The sequence below is a fragment of the Malania oleifera genome, chromosome 3 (genome assembly GCF_029873635.1).
Source record: "Malania oleifera isolate guangnan ecotype guangnan chromosome 3, ASM2987363v1, whole genome shotgun sequence".
In the NCBI taxonomy this organism is placed as follows: Eukaryota; Viridiplantae; Streptophyta; class Magnoliopsida; order Santalales; family Ximeniaceae; genus Malania; species Malania oleifera.
The window spans coordinates 79,541,019-79,559,622 of NC_080419.1; the positions used below are offsets into that span (position 1 = coordinate 79,541,019).

At 36.8% G+C, this 18,604-nt stretch overlaps 2 protein-coding genes across 5 annotated transcripts; one reads left to right on the forward strand and one right to left on the reverse strand.

Moving 5' to 3' along the window:
- Nucleotides 1-974: 974 nt before the first annotated feature.
- Nucleotides 975-3,858, forward strand: LOC131152201 (L-gulonolactone oxidase 3). The gene is made up of 3 exons (XM_058103922.1): nucleotides 975-2,031; nucleotides 2,441-2,696; nucleotides 2,791-3,858. Exons 1-3 carry the CDS (start codon nucleotides 1,138-1,140, stop codon nucleotides 3,603-3,605), a joined length of 1,965 nt encoding a protein of 654 aa, XP_057959905.1. The 5' UTR covers nucleotides 975-1,137; the 3' UTR covers nucleotides 3,606-3,858.
- Nucleotides 3,859-10,136: 6,278 nt separating this feature from the next.
- LOC131152159 (protein EMBRYONIC FLOWER 1) lies at nucleotides 10,137-18,302 on the reverse strand. 4 transcript variants are annotated; one of them, XM_058103858.1, is made up of 7 exons: nucleotides 17,797-18,240; nucleotides 16,441-16,618; nucleotides 15,418-15,806; nucleotides 15,183-15,293; nucleotides 13,415-14,913; nucleotides 11,207-12,392; nucleotides 10,137-11,119 (listed from the first exon to the last, which is right to left on the reverse strand). In XM_058103858.1, the coding sequence occupies exons 1-7, from the start codon at nucleotides 17,813-17,815 to the stop codon at nucleotides 10,632-10,634; spliced, it is 3,870 nt and encodes a 1,289-aa protein (XP_057959841.1). In that variant the 5' UTR covers nucleotides 17,816-18,240; the 3' UTR covers nucleotides 10,137-10,631. The 4 variants fall into 4 exon arrangements, with proteins under 4 accessions (XP_057959841.1, XP_057959839.1, XP_057959837.1 ...); XM_058103856.1 differs by having other exon boundaries at nucleotides 15,385-15,806; nucleotides 17,797-18,059; XM_058103854.1 differs by having other exon boundaries at nucleotides 10,137-12,392; nucleotides 15,385-15,806; nucleotides 17,797-18,302.
- Nucleotides 18,303-18,604: the final 302 nt, after the last annotated feature.

Genomic DNA, 18,604 nt, shown 5'->3' on the forward strand with positions numbered 1-18,604 from the left:
TCACATGATTGATAGAACAGAAACTCGATCATCTGTCTCTTGTGTTTCATGTTTTTGTTGGCTAGGTAGATCCATGAGGAGAAGCATTCTGTAATGTGAGGGCTGTGTGGTATATTAAGGAGGTCATAGAGTCAGGTGGCAAAGAGCTCAAATTTTACTGATGAACCATGTGACCTTAAACACAGATTGGTTCACCCTTGTCAGTCACCTCTAATTTTATATACTGTTCACCTTCTCTGTCTGTCAAGGCCCTTTCCATTTCAAAATTTCAAATGCAGAATGCATAGTTATCATGAGTGAGAGAAGGAGGGAGGGAGAGAGATGGCTGTCAAAAGGTTCTTTGAAAAGTTAAGTTTGATCCACAAAATAATTTTTAAAAAAAATATGATAATCATAATGTAAAACTTTGATAATTCACAAAAAAAAATATTGTTATATATTATTAAAATAAATAATATAAATTTATGAATTCAAGTCGTAAAATAGATCATAATAACTATTTTCAAATTTAACAATTGAAAAATATCTCTTTCTATCTTATTTTATGCTGATTGAATAATACAACTTTTTAAAAAATCATTATTTATATCCTTATATAATTTTTATTATATTTAATATTATTATATTATTATTCTATTCCAAGGCCCTACTATGTCATTTATTTATTTTACTTTAGTTTGAGTACAGAGAAAAAATAGGTGATAACAATTCATTTGCATACATGTTTAATTTTCTATTTTTATTAACAATTTCTAGGTACGATAACTTATTATTATTTAAAAAAAAAAAATCATAACGTTCAATGTGATTAAAAAATTAATTAAAATGTTATATTTTTGCGATCGATATCTAGAAATCACTTTTTCTAGTTAATACATTGTTATTTGTTTCAATGACGAAAGCAAACGTAGGTTGAATTAGCCTTTTAATTTGTTTTGGTTTTGTAAATACTAGTCAAACAAATGTTAGTTTTAAATTCTAGAATACGTTTTAATTTCCACATGGTCTTTGCCCCAAAACTCCTGCACCGGATGATGCCTAAAATGGAGTTTGTATAACTTTTCTTACACAATGGCATTTCGACAACAACATAAAGGCTTAACAACACAGCAACAGCCCACATAAAGGCTAACCAAGATGGGCCACCGCAGGGTTCTTTCCTGCCATCAAACATCACCTTTAATCCAAAATTCCGTAGTGTACGCAGCCAATAGCCATGTGCACGCCTTCCTCTTGTTTCCAGGCCAAGGAATTCTCCCGGACTGTCATTTCCCTTCAAAGCATTGCCTTTATATTACATCAGCCAACAATATAAGATCCCCCACCTACCCAAAATCTTCATTACCCTTCGAGGCTAGCTTCATGGAAAACGTTGGACGGCTCCTTTGCAGTATTCTCCTACTCATCCGGGGTTCAAGCTTATCCCCCAGCCATGCCATGCCCCCACCGAACCCGGTTCAATGTGATGGAACAGGCTGCACCCTTTACAACGCCTATGGTGTGTGGGGAGACCGAAATGACTGTCACGTACCCAGTGTCACGTACCCAGCAACCGAAGAAGAGCTCCGAGAGGCTGTGGCGTATGCAGTCCAAAAAAAGATCAACGTGAAAGTCGTGACCAGATTTTCACACACCATTCCAAAACTGGCCTGCCCTTCTGGGAATTCGATTCTTATAAGTACTGAGAAGTATAATTCTAACATTGAGGTTGATGCGGCCAATCTTGCGGTCACGGCTGATGCTGGAGTGGGGCTGAGGGAGCTGATCGATAAGGTGGAAGAAGCAGGGCTGAGTTTGGTGGCTTCCCCTTATTGGGAGGGAGTGAGTGTTGGGGGACTCATAAGCACTGGATCACATGGGAGCTCTTGGTGGGGAAAGGGAGGAGCTGTTCATGATCATGTCATTGGCCTCAGCCTTGTGGTTCCTGCAAGAGAATCTGAAGGATATGCTAAGATTATAAGGTTAGAAGCTCAGGATCCACTCCTTAATGCAGCAAAAGTGTCATTGGGGTTGTTGGGTGCCATCTCTAAGGTCAGTTCTACCTAACCTTTCTTTGCTTAAAATTGTAGAACTAGCAACCACATCCATCTAGTCTTGGAAGATATCAATAGGTAATGGTTGGGAGATTTACTTCCATATTTTTACGACATGACTTTCACACAGAAAATATTACTGAGAAAAGAGATCCTAGAGCCCAAACTGAACATACTTTAGGTTTATCGTAAATGATACCTCTTCCTAGCTTTGAATCGGAGAAAGACTTGCAGGGGATTGACCCTACATTTTAAGACACCTGTGGTACAGTTAATCCTGCATTTAAGAATAGAAAGACACCCCTAGCAGGTTTCCAAGCATAACATAATCAGCAGCCTCACCAATTTCACCATGTCCAATTCTTACCAGACGAGACCTTGATTTCCATTTCAAATGACAATAATAGGTGAAACTCTCACTGGAGCCAGGATTCAAAAGAAGCATAACCAATAACTTCACAGATGATGCCCACATTGAGGAGGAGTTCATGGGCCATGCCCACAAACATGAATTCGCAGACATCACATGGTACCCATCAAGACACACAGCAGTGTACAGATATGATGACAGAGTTTCCTCAACCACCCGAGGGGATGGAGTTAATGACTTCATAGGATTCCAATCCAATCCCATTCTTGCCTCTGTAGCCGTCAGAGCATCTGGTACTCTCTCTCTCTCTCTCTCTCTCTCTCTCTCTCTCTCTCTCTCTCTCTCTCTCTCTCTCAAATGTTGAACTAGAACTTGGTTTTGAAACAGAGAAAGCTATGGAGAACACAAGAAACGCGAAGGGAAAGTGCATAATGGCAGCAACAGTAGTGGGATACAAGAAATTGGTAGCAAACGGATTGAAGAACAGCCTAATCTTCACTGGTTACCCAGTAGTGGGTCGCCAGGGAAAAATGCAGACATCTGGTTCATGCTTATACTCACCTGCGGCGCGCATTGACACCAGCTGCGCCTGGGATCCCAGAATAAAAGGGCTCTTCTTCTACGAAACCACAGCAATATTTCCCTCCACAAAGTTCAGAGATTTCATCGCCGACGTGAAGAAGCTCAGAGACCAAAACCCAGAAAACTTCTGCGGCGTGGATGTGTACAATGGATTTCTGATTCGGTTCATTAAGGCATCAGGGGCTTATCTGGGTCAATCCGAGGACTCAGTGGTCGTGGATTTCAACTATTACCGCGCAGAGAATGGTTCAGATCCGAGAATGAGCGAGGATGTGTGGGAAGAGGTGGAGCAGATGGCGTTCTTCAAGCATGGGGCGCGGCCGCACTGGGGGAAGAACAGGAAGGTGGCGTTCATTGGGGTGCAGCGGAAGTATGGCGGCTTGGGTAAGTTCATTGCGGCGAAGAAGGGGTTGGATCCTGCGAATGTGTTTTCCAGTGTTTGGTCTGATGAGCTGGTGTTTGGGAAGGAAGCGGAGAGAGGGGATGGGTGTGCCTTGGAGGGGGAGTGTGTGTGTTCGGAGGACAGGCACTGCAGCCCTACCAGAGGCTACTTCTGCAAACCAGGGCTGGTTTATGAAGATGCCAGAGTTTGCAGGCACTCTCCACCACAAGATAGATGATACATCCTCTCTCTCCTTAGTGTTAAAAAATTTGCCTAATTTAATTTTAAAAATATGTAATAAAATTATATTAGATTAGGTTTAATAATTTCTCGTCTTCACATATTTTGGTAAGTAAGAACTTCTATGATGAGTCCATTCAATTTGAAATCATCCTTAAAAGAAAGCACCGTCTTAAAACTTGTATTATGTTCCAAAATTTTTATTGAACTTGTTGGATCCAATGTTGTAATGATTCATGTAGAGTACTACATCTCCATCGGCTAGAATATATAACAAGATAACTATAAATTAACATGAAAAAATCAAGATATCGTATTTGAAGAGAACGATTTGAAAGGAATGATCCCTTAATGTAAAATTTGAAATCTACTAATTACAGCATTTTATATTAACAATTGGAATTTGATCTTTAAAAGGATTTTCTTCAAATAAGACTTTACTCTTTCCACCAATAATTCACTGGTAATTTAATTTGATAAATTTTTTTATAGAATAAATGAGAATCATGTTGTTTTTTTTTTTGGGGGGGGGGGGGTGGGGGAGAAAGTTTATTAAGTTTTATTAATGGGTTATATGTATTTTAATCATGTTAATTTTTTATTTCTAAAATAAATATATTGCCTTTATAATAATAATAATAATAATAATAATAATAATAATAGAAAGATAAGGTTGGATTTTGAATAATTGGAAGCAAAATGGAAATATGAAAACAAATTTTTGTAGTGGACATTCCAATGATTAAAAAAATTGAGACTTTTATATTAAAGGCTTTAGATTTGAATTGTAAGTAGTAACAAATGTGTGGTTGTGCCTTTGTGAAAGCCTCTAATCAATAGGGGAAAAAGTGAAAACAAACAAAATTTGTCATTTGCAATGGCTCTATGTAGAGAATCACGATGTTATCTTGTTTTGAGTGTGTATTATTTATGATCTTTCAAAATAAAGTTATGGCTTAGTTTTATTCAAGTTGACAGTATGGACTTTACCTATCAAGGACATTTTTGAGACCCAACTTTGGACTAGTAGTTTGAGATCATTTGATTGAACCATGAGATTTATCACTTGTCATTTTGAAACCTCGCGAGTCTAATTTTCAATGGTGATACTTTAAAAGTTTTGTGTAGAAATTTATTGTCAATTGTGGATAAGCTGTTCGAATTAAGCATGCGTTATTTTCATAATGTTTAGGTTTTGGTCTAAACTTTAACCTTGTGAAAGAATTTTTTTACAGGGTATATGAAATCTTATTTAGTATTAAAATGGAGGTTTAAGAAAGGTCATGTTCGGGGTGTGGGATATGACAAGTAACCTTTATTTTAAAGTTACCTTTGTGTATTTTTCAAGATCAAATAATCTCTCCTTTATTAATTAAATGAAATTCTTGTTTAAAGTGCTCTCTCTCTCTCCTCCCTTAACATAGTTTATGATTCAATTAATAATCAATCTCTTTAAAAATTTTGATATCCCAAATTTTCAAAAATAGCCCTTAAAGAGGGGCTCCAACATTTTCACATCTTTTTTTTAAAAAAAAATAAGTGAAATGATAAAAATGACTTTTTTTTTAAAAAAAAAAAAAAGAAAGAAAATAGAAATACCAAACACAAAAGGACCTTAAACTTTAGGTTTTTGACTTAATTTATAAGCAGAAATCTTGAGACAAAAATAAGGACTTAATAATGTAAACTTAACCTCGAACTCATTTATTTATTTCACTCTAAAAAGGATAATTTCAATAGCATATTCATATCTTTCATATTTTCAATCAAAAAAGAAAAGATGTTAATTATTAGATTATTATGCTAATAAATTAAGGATTAAATGTTGAAAATTGTTAGTGGACGAGATCAAAAGGCTAAAAAGCAAAACAACAAAAGTAGTAGTTGGACCCAAGTGAAGCATTGGTTCTACTTGCATGTCATATACATGTATGTTGCGTATGGTTATATGTTTATAAGTTAAGACTCCTCATAACTTGCCAAGCCTCGCCTTATGTTTGTGTGGGTCTATATATATATATATATATAAATATAACGAGTCTTGAATTATCCTAAATAATTAATGTGGGACAAGGTACAAAAAAAGTAACCCCACTTTAGACACACATTTTTAACCCCACACAAACATGTATTGGATCTAAAACTTTTGGCTATAGTATATTTTTGGTAGTAGCAAAGGCTCTTTAAGGAATTTACTATTTATAACATCGCTTGCTTGCTATTCAAAGCTGTTAAAAATGACAATATGCATAAAATATCAAGACCTGCATGTGCAGCATATGCACTGCCCTCCCACCACAAACCATGTACTCTTTACTGACTATTTCTTATTTTATTTTCTCTATTTGTATGTGTTGAGTTGGTTGGTTGCTTTTATATGTGTGCATTCTCACTTTGTACTAGGTTTTTATTTATTAATAAGTTTTTCTTCAACCAAAAAATAAAAGAATAATTTTAGAAATATAGAGGATGGCTTCTACTAGATTGTCTTTTTCAAATTCAAGTGTATGGGCCAATAGCCTTGTGGAAAGATGAAACCTATAGGATGTGTACAATTAATTAAGAATTGACGTGTAAGTATGTTATAGACTCTCGTGTCAATTCTGTGGTGCGATTCATGGATGAAAAAAGAGGACATATGTGAAAGGATGACTAGCTCCTTGAATTGATGAAAGCATTGTTCTAATTCGTTAAGCACGAAGTTGTGCCTTACTGTCAACAACTTTATGAGGAAGACGAGAATTGGGGGTTACGCATTGATGAAGACTTGGGCTTTTATTTTATATTCTCATACCATTATTAATGTTCTATTCATTGAAAGGTTTTAAATTGCTATTTACTTGGTTTCTGTAAACTATACACTTGTAAATAATTACATTATTATATAGTTATGTTAGATATATAGTGTCCACTCGAAAGAATTTTAAATGAAACAAATTAATTTTTAAAAAAATTATTATTTTTTTGTTAGTGTTAATTTATGTTTAGGTCTCTTTTGGAAGTTGAAAAACATTAAAGAGAGAAAATAAAAATATTAAGGAATCTACCTGTTATGTTAGTAATCAACGAACGCGAGAAAAAATAAATAAAATAAAAACTAAATGAACAAAAAATAATTTTACACATGATTAGCATTTAATTTTTTTTATTCTTAATTATATTAGAATAAATTTTATTTTAAATATTATTCAATAGATAGGGAAGATAGAACGGAAAAATAGATTTCCTTATTTGTTTCTCTTTATTTTCTTTGCCTCAAACAAAATTGTTACGCTAAATAGAGTTGTAGTAAATTACTTTCTTTGAGTTGAAATTTGATTCTAAACTTAAAATTATTTTATGACGAAGTTGGTTGCGAAAGTTTTCTCGACATTACTTTTTATCTAGCTAAACTATTGATGCACTATATCTTAATTAAAAGTAATCTTATAATGCTCTAACCTCGTGTTTGGGAATTTGTAATTGTTTGGACCTTAGATTTATATTTGTAGTGTGAATTTAAGTAAAATATAGTACAAATCAAATAGTGATGAATTTTCTCCAATTCATATAACTCCAAACAATCTAAAGCTTAAAATTCATGTTCAATTATTTTCACTAAAACTTCCCACAAACCATTCTGAGTATATATATATATATAAAGTTTCAATCCCCCTCTATTAGTATTTTTCTGATCAAGCACATCTGACTGTTCTTTTACTGAAGATGCCTGTATGTGTGAGGTGTGAAGGGTAGTGTGTGTTTGGTATATATTCTCTCTTTGGCCATTCAATTTGGAAATGGACAAAAGCTACTTAATTAATTAATTAGCTCTCCCTGCATGCATAATCTCTGAACCAACTTTACGTGCATACACTTATTCAGTATGCACTGTGATCAATCCAATGATAAATACAGCTTGTCTAAAAGCTCTCCACCTGTGTTCATCAATATCTACTCTAAATTTCAGCTAATCTAATATGGATCAATTTTCTCTCTTTTCTTTTAATAAAAGTGAAAACTGTGTCTCTAGAATTACTCGGTCATCTAACTTTTTTCTGTCATCCATTTGACTCCAACTATAATTAAGCTATCTAGGATAGCTTAATGAACCACTCGACTCGAGGACCGGGTTCTATTATTGAGCCACAGTTTATTAAAGACGATTGACTAAAATATCCTTTTATTGTTTAGCCATTGCAAGGAGCTAGAAGTATAGAAGTACTGGCCAGCCTTATGGGTTGAGGCCTTCCTCTAACTGTTAGTCCAATCTCAGCTTATACATTAAACTCAGATTATTAAAGATGGTTAATATTCTAATCAACCTCTCCCAAAATAAACGCACGTAAGAGCAAAACTCAAAATGTTACTGCCCGCACAGACAGACATGACTGATATATGAACTGAGGATGACACGTTCATATGCCCAGACACTAAAACAAATTAAAAGTTGTTTAATTTTTAAACTATATATATGGTATATATGTACATGTATATATGATAGATATCACGTGCTTTCTGACATATGCCAGCAGAGAGGTCTAAAAAAGAAAGAAAACCAGAACACACGCATGGTTGATCTAAAAGCAATATAAAAGGGCTCGACTACTCCCATCTCAACTTTTATTAAGTCTGTCTAGAGGAATCAAAACTATACATTGCATGTTTTCTTCGCAATTATATGAAAAAGTAAAAGAGTTTGGTTTCTAAAAATGAAACTGTACGGAAGAGGAAAGGAGGAATGGACAATGGTAGTCGCAGACCCTAGGTAGGAGGAACAAAAGCTGTGAAAGGGAGGCTGCTTAAATAACGTGCCCACTACGTGGTGGGCAGAAGGACATAATTAATTAAGACTCAGCAGAAAATACCTTTGAAGCTAGTTAGGCCATCAAGGCTCGTTTGTCCCATGGGAAGCTAACCCTGTGTGTGTGTGTGTGTGTTTATATATATATATATATATATATATATATATATATATATATATTGACACACACACATGCAGTTGCTCCTATAGGGTCTGCGCGCAATGAGCGAGATAGCTATGACTGAAATTGCTTCTTCCTGTTCCCATGCACAGCTTCGCATTTTCCTTGAGAAAGAAGTCAAAGAACTGCCAGACAGTATATCTACTGAATTTGCATACTTATGCCTTATATATTGCATAAGCTAGGTAGACATATATAATACAGGGACCCCTTCTGCTACTAACAAGTCGTACTAGTACGTCAAAGCTAAAAATTAACTTGAATTGAGTTCCAGTGTCGATTCATGCATGTGATATCAATATGTCGGATGCAGATGATGGAAGAGGAGTGGCTTATATAGATCTCCACCTCAACATGAAATATTATATAGGCTGCACCCCCAAAGCTACTTGAAAGAGAGCTGTAATTTATAATGTCACCCAACACCACATTTTCTTGCTGGCATCACTCTCCCACACCTATAATATATATACATGGTTCTGCTAGCATAGCCTTTCCCAGATTCTTTACACATTCCCATATTCGTCATTCCACGTCTCTCCATTACATACTGGAAATTAACCAGCACAACTAGCACTTCTGGCTAGTATAAAAATTAAGCTAGCCCTCCTATCCATCCCTATCTGGAAGAATCAGGCCAGCAGCAACGCATCAGGCTCAACCACACACTGCAAGCCAAGAAAGGCGAGAAAGACTTGTAAGAAACCATTCCTCCACTTAAGATTTGGAAGTTGGCATTTAATCCCACACAAGTGATGGTATATATGATTTGGGGTTGGTCCCAATGATGTGGGCCCTGCAGCATTTTTGCATGCCCAAACATTAATAAACATCTTCTTATTAGTGGGTTCCACATCCTACATAGAGTAATCGTTTCTCGTAGGGCTTTCTCTAATTAAGAAGGCTTATCGTTTTTCCTAAAATCTAGCCAAATTCACCTTTTATGAGCGAATGAAACACCATGTCGAATCAGGATAATAATGGGTGTAAAAAGTATGAAGAAGTCCACATTTTTCACATATATATACTCCAAACATGTAAGCACAGTAAGAGTACTTATCAACCAAAAGCAAATTTAAAAAACACATTAGCTAACATAGTTGGCAATACTAGCTGCAGCTTTATGGAGACAAAGAATACCAGAAACTGACAATTCTTTTCTATTTCCATTCTTCAAAGTTGTCATGAATTCTCTGTTCATTATCTATGTAAATGACCCCTGCATCCCAATCTAAGCTAGCATCATTTGAGTAATTGCTTTTAGCTGTTGAAATAAGGGAAAATAAATAGCGTGCTTGGAGTAAGTTCACATATGCATCTTTTTGCAATGTTTGGAAGCATGGATTTCAGGTTTTGGATTTGAATTTGTGTAAATTTGAACAAAACTCAATTTTGTATTATATTTCTTCCAAATCCAACCAAATTCAATTCCAAGACCTCTCCCAAACACGGGAAGTTCTTCAGAACTTCCAAGGTTGGTTCTCAAAAGAACCTATGATTTTGCATCCAACAAATGATGCAGAAAATATGAATGCCCAAGACTATTGGATGAATGACCAAAGCAAGACGAAAATAAGTGCGTATGTACACCCACATGGAGGATTTTATATTTCAAATGTGTCCCACATACAAAAGTCTCTTAAACACTTTCAGAAAAAAAAGAAAAAAGAAAAAAATGAACATAAATGATTCAAATGAGACAATCACATCCATAGTGTGATATGCCAAAGTCTGAATTCCAAATATCTTTTTCAGAAGCAAATTTCTTTCCCCAAGTAAATTATGACACTAAATTACAACAAGAAGTATATTCACAAGAGCTCACTTATTGATGATTACATGCAACAAGCCCCAAATCTATCCCGTACCACCTCTACTTCCTGGTGGAATGTGCATACATAAACTTTGATCAACAGATCAAAACACTGAAAATTCATACATGCCCATTCGAAAATCAATGAGGAATTTTGAGATTTCATGAAACTCTCTGAAGCAGCAGCGTGCCAAAAGACATGCATAAAGATTTTTAATTCTGACATGCAGACAAGATCAGGGAACATTCATGAAGTTTGATGCCTTGCATGCTCTTTTATCCCTGTTAGCTTCCTAGTCTTCTGGCGCTTGAGCCCATCCAAATTGACAAAACCAGAACTATCCCCAGGAGTTTTCTTCCCAAATTTTAGGTCTTCTCCACCAATCATGTATGCATTCCCTGCTTCTGGCATGCTAAAATCAGCAGGATTTCTGTTAATACTGCAGGTTTCAGTCTCAGACATGCTTCTCATAGACCAAACAGTTCTGCTGTTACTGTTGGCTGGCAATTCTATACTCTTCATCAAATTATCAGGTGCATGATATTGCCAAGGAAACACCATAGAATCTGAATCATCAAAGAACGTTTTCTGCATTCCACAAACAGGAACAGTTCCCTGATTTGGGCCTGAACCCCAACTTGTAGACAAAGATTTTCGTGGTCTATGGCCTCTCTTCTGTGTGGGCGAACGAGAACTTAATTTCCCTTCCCTACTAGATTTCAAGAAAACTTGATCTGCATAATCAGCATCTCCTTTAAAATTTATATTAGTTTGAAATGAATCGAAGGAACAAACAGCAGGACCAGCAGGCGAACACTCACAAATTTTCTCTGGAAGGTTATTCTTACTGCAAAATTCAGATGGTGGGTATTGTGAGGTTTCACCAGTCTTATATGCTCCAGACCACCCCAGACTGGTAAACTCCTTAGAGTAATGATCATGTGAAAAGGAAGGTTTCTTGAGTAACTTCTGGTTTCCATCCATATTGAAGGTTGTATTTGACCGCACCCCTGCATCCATCAGGCTGAGTAAATGCATTGCTGGTATAGTTTCATTAGAATATAGATCTAATGATCCCATCAGCTTTGGATGATGCTCAATTCCCTTGGGTTTGCAGCTGGATGGGTATCCTGCATGTGTCCTGTTGAAAGTTTCAGAAGTCAAGTTCCTATCCAGCTTTTCAGGGTTAGCAGATTTCCAATTCAAAATATCCAGGTCATGACCCCCATTTATTTTCCCTTTTTGCATTGCACCAGTACGTTTTGAAAGCATGTCCATGTTACTTGAATGAGTAGGGTGCGTCTGAGGAATGTCAAGTCCAAAATGCAAATCCTTTGGCAGCATGTGGGACCAAACACATCCAGCTTCATCTTTCTTATGCAAAGGAGTCTGGCATGTGTTATATGCTTCTGAGCCCTGCAAAACAGTATGTGAGAACCTCTGCCCAACTGTATCCCCAATAAATCTACATTTTTGAGCACTGCAACTTCTGTTAGGACCAAGGGCAGAAAATTGGACACCACTTGATTGTTTATCCCGAAACTGTGAAAATGGGGAGAACACTGAAGAGGCATGAGTTTCTTCCAATTTGCTCATACTAAAATGGTTTCTATTGTCAGAAAAGAAATTAACTGACTTTTGTTTGTTGGGTCGCGCAGTTTCATCTGTTGTAGTTATGCCATTTCTCATAGTAGTAGACTGATTTTTTTGCAAATGGGGATTTTGCTCTGGCAACAATCTCAGTGCTCCATTCCCATTTACTTCAAAAAAATCCAATGTCTTGGCATTCCTTCTGTTACTGGTTGTCCCTAACAGATAATGATCATTTTTAGCATCATGAAGACGCCTCTCATACTGATTCTTTGCCAGAAGTTCAACAATTTCCATTGGTATGTCATCTAAAGCTCCTTGATGAAGCACCTTATTGACCCTTACACCACTCTTTGTAATATCTGAGTGTTCTTTAGCTCCAGCAAGTTTCTCATTTCTGTATGTGGCTGACAAATCCTGTGAAACAATAGCATTTTCATTAAAAGCAGTAAAATTGAAAGCAAGTTTGAGTATATCAGGCCAATAAAAAATGGAAAAACAACGTAATAGGCATATGCACACTGGTGTGAATACAGACATACATATTTGGATAAATGTAACATGAAAGTGAGCAGAGAAAAGATCATTTGGACTATCCATAACTAGAAAAGACGTTTTTTTTTTTTTTTAAAACACTTATCTTAATTAGAATTGAAACATGTTTATCCCATACAGAGGGCAGCTCGGGTCAAGCCTGCATGCATTAATAATTACAAGTCCAGCTAGAATAACAGCAGCACACCATCTAACCATGCCTCAAAACATTTAATTAATAAAAAATGCCAAGATTGAAAAATTCTACTATCCATCCCAAGCCTAATTCATAAATGAGGACATGACCAGCAGTTTGCTTCAATGTGACTTCTGAGGTCTATGCTGAATTTTCACTCATAACTTCTGATAAGCATACAGTATCTGCTCTTAGCATAAGACAAATTTAATTCCCTGCCCTTCTAAAATTCAGCAAAAGAAAAATAGCAGAAATTCCAATCGAGAATTAACTCAATTTCCCCAAACATGGAAAATATAATTTAGAACATAGTTTAGATGGATACAAATTAATAACATATGCAATCTTCTTCTACTTTTTGACATTAACAGTTATATCACATAAGCATTTGCAACCCTATACATCTCCTTCTTGGATAATTGAATGAAATAATTTATTTGCACTAGTGTCTCTTATTACAAAACAAATGAGTGATATTTTGTATTCAGATCAACACCAAGACCGGATGCATTTAGCTCAAGCTACGAAAACTGATCTGCTTGCTTTGCTACACATCTAAAATCAAATTATGATCCACAACAACATTGCAGCACCAGCTCACAGGAAGCAGTGAAAAAGGAAAATAGTACCATGATGAATTTTGGTGATGTATACATCCAAAGAAACTATACTACACTGACAGTAGCAGCAAGAAGAGAAAAGCTCATACCTTTTTCCTCATTAAAGGAAAGGCCTCGCCTTCAGTCTGAGGGGTGCAATTCCGGCTGCCGCTGAAAAAAGACATTCTCTTGCTATTGTTCTTGGCACTCAGATCATCACATCCTTGTCTCCCCAAAAATGCATCTGGTGCAGATGCAAAAGAAACACTTGAATTTCCAAAATACTCGTTATTTACATTTTTCATCATAATCTGATGTTCACTGGGAATGCTCTGTTGCTGTGGCAGTAGAAATTCTAGCCCATCTTCAATTGGGGAAATATAGTTTCTATTATTTCTTTGTGTAGCCAAGCACTTTTGAAGGGAAAGATGTAGACCCTCTGTATGTGATGCATCTTCGGCTAACTGGTGTGGAAATGTTCCAGGCCCCATTTGTATGACTTTTACATCTTTCCGAGTGGTTAGACCTTCACTGAGAATTCCACTATTACAAGGCATTAGAGAAGTGTGGCCAACTTCAACTTGAGGTATCTTTTTCTTCTTCTTACGTGAACTAGATTTTTTCTCGGTAAACTGTGCAGGCAAATTACATCCAAATGAATGATTCACCATGTCATAGGAATCATCACGTGCTGATTTGAAAAAAGCATGATGGTCATCATTGTCCTTATCTGCATATCCAATGTTGCCAAGATTTTTGTCTTTGGTTACAATGTCAGACAATGGCAATAATAAAGAACATCCATCAGCAACTTGAGCCTTCTTCAATTTCTTCTTACACGGAATAGACTTTCTATCAATTCTATTTTTGGTGCTATGACTTTTCATACCAGTTAGCAAACCTATTTCAGGAGGTGCACTCACAGCTAATTCAGAACCAACAGTTGCATTGTTAATGTCAGCAGATTCTGCGTCTCCCTTGGAGAACCGAACCCTTTTTTTCACATTTATTGGCCCACCCATCTGTTCGGATCTCCAATCTTCATTGTGAGACATCTTGCTTTTACTACTTTGGTGCCTGACGCCCCTTGCTTCATGCCCTTGTGCAACAGAATTCTCTGGTCTGGTAGATGCATCAGGCGTTGCATTGGAAGAAGAGTCTTCTGTCCCAATGTGATTACTGCGTGTATTTTTTTTTGCACCCAACAACTCGGTCAGCAAGCGCACCTTTCGAGTTTTTTTACAATGCAAACCACTTGAATTATCATTGGCATGATGTTGATTGTTTTCTTGCAAGATATCATCATCACTTTCAGATGCAGATAATGCATAACTACATTTATTGATTTCTAGGGAAGGATGTCTGCTTTCATGACCCTTGGCAGCATTACAGGCCTCATTAGCCACACCAACTACCTTAGATGTCCCAAAATCTGCCATTACATCTCCATGTTGACCACTCACAGAAATATGCTTTTCTGTTTGACAAGTTTTGGCCGAACAATTAACCATCTGCTTGAGGTTTCTGATGGCTGGCTGAGTATCAGTAACTTCATGACTTCCACAGTCTGCCTTGCAAAAAACAACTCCATTGCATTGCAATTTAATACCTACAGTTGTTAAAATCATTACTGTTATAACAGAGAAAAAACTTAGATGCCCTTGGGTTATGTGCCCCGCGGAATAGAGTGGTGCCACATAAGCTTATGTGGAGTCACATTGCTTATACATCACAATTTTATTGGATGAGGGAACATGCCCCAAGGGCATCAATGTCCTTCTTTACTACTACCACAAATACACTGAGAAACGGCTGCAGCTATAAAGGCAGACATGTTGCAATATAGTGAACACATTCTGTAATTGGCAGTAAATATACCTGGGCTATCTTTAACTATTTGCTGCATCAAGCTTGGATTAAGTCCACTTGCAGCACAAGTTGGCCTGGAAATTTCCTGGTTCATCACATCTTGAAAACCATTCTCATGAGCTGCAGGAAAAAAGTAAGAAATGAACCAAAAGTTCAGCTTTGCTCATTGAGATATTGTAATAGTCCTAAAATTTGGAGTAAGAATATGTACCGATCATGGAAGCTTCGGCACCTTCAACATTACCTTCATTTCTAATACTTTGTAATGAAAGATTATACTTATTGCTGTGAACATCAGAGAAAGTGTTAGCAGCATCTTTTCTTCCCTCAATGATGTCTGGCTTCAAAGCTTGCTGAAAATCTAACAGTGGCATTCCCACACCACTATGGGATTGCAAACGAGTGGAAGTGCTTTTGGATTTAAATCCAGTTTTACAACAACTAGCACCCATTCCATTCTCTTTTGCACTTTCATTAGCATCAATCTCCTGTAGACAGTTTTGACAACGCCACCATCTGAATTTGGGATCATGTAAAGGAGGAAGCGTGCATGTTTGCTCTTCTGTATTGTCGTCAAAAGAAAATGGCCAACAAATCTTCCTGTCTTTTTCTCTAATTTGAGCAACATATCCACTGCATTTGCAAAAATGAAAAAACCGAAACAGAAAAGGAATTTGCTCAATTAGAAACCTACCCTCCATGAAAAATTCAAAACTCTTCTTTGATTACATAGGACAGAAGAATTCTTATTCAAAAAGTGACTTTCAACATGAAATTGCTATGCTGCAAATATCTCATTTTACAAAATATTTCCCAGCTACATCCAACTTCCATTCTCCTGTATATTACTTTGCAAGCTAAGATTTCCACTTCAGCAGTCTATGATTTGAATTCCTGATGGGTTCACTAAATTAGTGCAATCACATATAAGTAAATTAAATAGACGTAATAGAAATCTCCATCCAACGAACAAAAATATACTGCAATTATGCATACCACGTACAAGATTGAAAGCACTTGCACCCTTCCAGCACTCAGTTAAGAACACTTCTTAGACAAAACAAATTCACAGATAGGCAGCCAGCCACACAAGAAGTTTCAAAGTTACAAATATAAACTAAGCCATATTATTTAATAAAGGGAAATAAAAAGGATGAGCCTCAGAACAGTTCTTCACGAACAAGACATGGACTAAAAAGAGAAATTGGTGTTTAAACATATGTTACAATAATATTGTTGTGTATAGTTGCCACAAGTGAAGGCTTACCGAATGGAAAAATGCTCACAACTTTTTGCATCAGCCTTCTCCTCAGTGTTACTAAGATCAATAAATATCGAGTCAATCTTGACGGTTGAGCTCTTGGAGTTGGATGCAAGAGCAGAATCTCTTTCTCCATGATGGATCTCCTCCGCTGACATAATTGCCTCCATGTTGAAAGTATCAACTGACAACCCAGCATATATACAGTTGCGCTTTTTAAGTAAACACAATGGGTGGTATATAGAATGGAAAATAAACCACTACTCTATTGTTGAGTTAATAATATCAATAAATGTGAGGGAAAAAAAAACAGTTAGTCATCTAAGGCAGTAATTTAACATGCGACTATGATTAAATTCACAAAAGTAGACATTGAGCTTTAATATTCTAATCAAGATAATACACTAGCACCAATACCCCGATAGTTTAAGAGTTCCTCCAAAAGATTTGAACATGGAGTGTGATTGCCAAAGTTCGGGATAGAAGGCACAGTTGGTAATGAACACTGCTATGGAAATTACAACACATATAGTCAATATCATACATTAAAGATACTGAATATGCTTATAGATACAGCTACACTTCAGTTAAAGCAATTTATATATATATTTATCCTCAGACTTATCACGGAATAAGTATACAGCAACCTCAAACATTGCCAGATGGCGCAGTCTGCATCATAAAATAATAATCTTTAGCGTTATAGGAAGTGTAAAAGATTGTGGTAGACAAAATTGGAAACCCTAGTTCCCCATATGGTAAGAAAGTAAAGGCACTTAAAGATATTATTTTTATCAACATCATACAATTAAAACAAGCATCTGGCTCGACCCACTCGTAAAAACAGAAAAATTAAATCATAAAATAGCACTGATATACAAGTTAAAGCACATATTAGCTGCCTGGCTAGGGTTTTCATTTTATGCTAATGGTTTGGCTCGCCACCTTACACAAATGTTCTCCCATTGTAGAAACATTTATGATTAATTAGTAAACCAATAAACCTTCATACACACGAAAGAAAAAGTCCAAGTCACTTGAGAAAGAACGCATATTAATCCATAAAATGACTGACTTTAGGGTTTATTGCAAATGAATTTGCAAATCCAAAACAATAAACAAAGCAAAAGAATTGAATCAAGTAGAAAGAAAAGATAAATATTCAGTATTAATCTACATATATAAGAATATCGATAAAACCTAAAGAACACATATCTAACGTACAATTCACATCTCAAAGACCAAAGCAAGAACAAATTAAGAACCAGCTCGAACTGAGCTAAACTGGGTTTCAATCTCTACAACACCAATCAAGAACGCATGAACAACACAAAGTGAAGCAATAAGAGATGAAGAACCGACCTGGGTCGGACTCGACCATCAAATTAACGAGACGATCTGCGCCCACGAGGGAAAAGAATCTTCACGGCACCTCGTAAAAGCCGCACCAGCAGAGAGAGCATCTCTCAGGGAACCCAAAGTTAGGAGCTGTTGTGGGAGAAACCCAGCTGGCTCAGCAGAATTTGAGTGCGAAATCGAGCAAAACCCTAATGGTTTTTCGCTTTTAGAGCGAGAAAGTAGAGAGAGGGAGGGGAACAGTGTGGAGAGTAGAGAGAGAGGAAGAGTGAGGAGAGAGAAGCGGAGCGGACAGAGAGATTTATGTAAAGTTTTGTTGTAATAAGCTCGTCGCTAATAGTAATAAGACGCCCGTATCCCACTTCCCGAACCATAACCCCATGACTCATGATGACTCATGCATCCATCATCATGCCATCCCAACCCCATGAGAGAGAGAGAGAGAGAGAGGGGGGGGGGGGGAAAAGTAGGAGAGAGAGATAGATGGGGTGGGGGGAGAGAGAGAGAGAGAGAGAGCAGAGGGATGGGTGGTGGTGCGGTTCTTATCACTATCCATTAAGAACGTACCCTAAGAAACCCTAGGGAGGTTCTCCTTATTCCCCACTCGCGTTCTTTCCACGCTCTCGTTGCCTTAATTATTCACTCCCCCATGTCTTGTCAACTCCTGCGCGAGATGCCTGACCACGTAAACGCTGTCCCATTGGTTCGTGCTCGCACGCGCTAGGAAGAGATTGGGGCTGAAAAACCGAGAAAACCCTAGGTTTAATGGCATGTAATTAGGAAAAGATTTAACCTTAAAAACCCGTGTTGGACA

Excerpts from the sequence above, each read along its gene's own strand:
- LOC131152201 (XM_058103922.1), top strand. The coding sequence starts at position 1,138 with ATGGGCCACCGCAGGGTTCTTTCCTGCCATCAAACATCACCTTTAATC. Across the intron at positions 2,032-2,440 it reads TGTTGGGTGCCATCTCTAAG|GTGAAACTCTCACTGGAGCC; the intron begins GTCAGTTCTACC and ends TGACAATAATAG. Across the intron at positions 2,697-2,790 it reads TGTAGCCGTCAGAGCATCTG|AGAAAGCTATGGAGAACACA; the intron begins GTACTCTCTCTC and ends GTTTTGAAACAG.
- LOC131152159 (XM_058103854.1), bottom strand. Across the intron at positions 15,294-15,384 it reads TGCCGAAGCTTCCATGATCG|CTCATGAGAATGGTTTTCAA; the intron begins GTACATATTCTT and ends TTTTTCCTGCAG. Across the intron at positions 12,393-13,414 it reads TTCCTTTAATGAGGAAAAAG|GATTTGTCAGCCACATACAG; the intron begins GTATGAGCTTTT and ends ATTGTTTCACAG.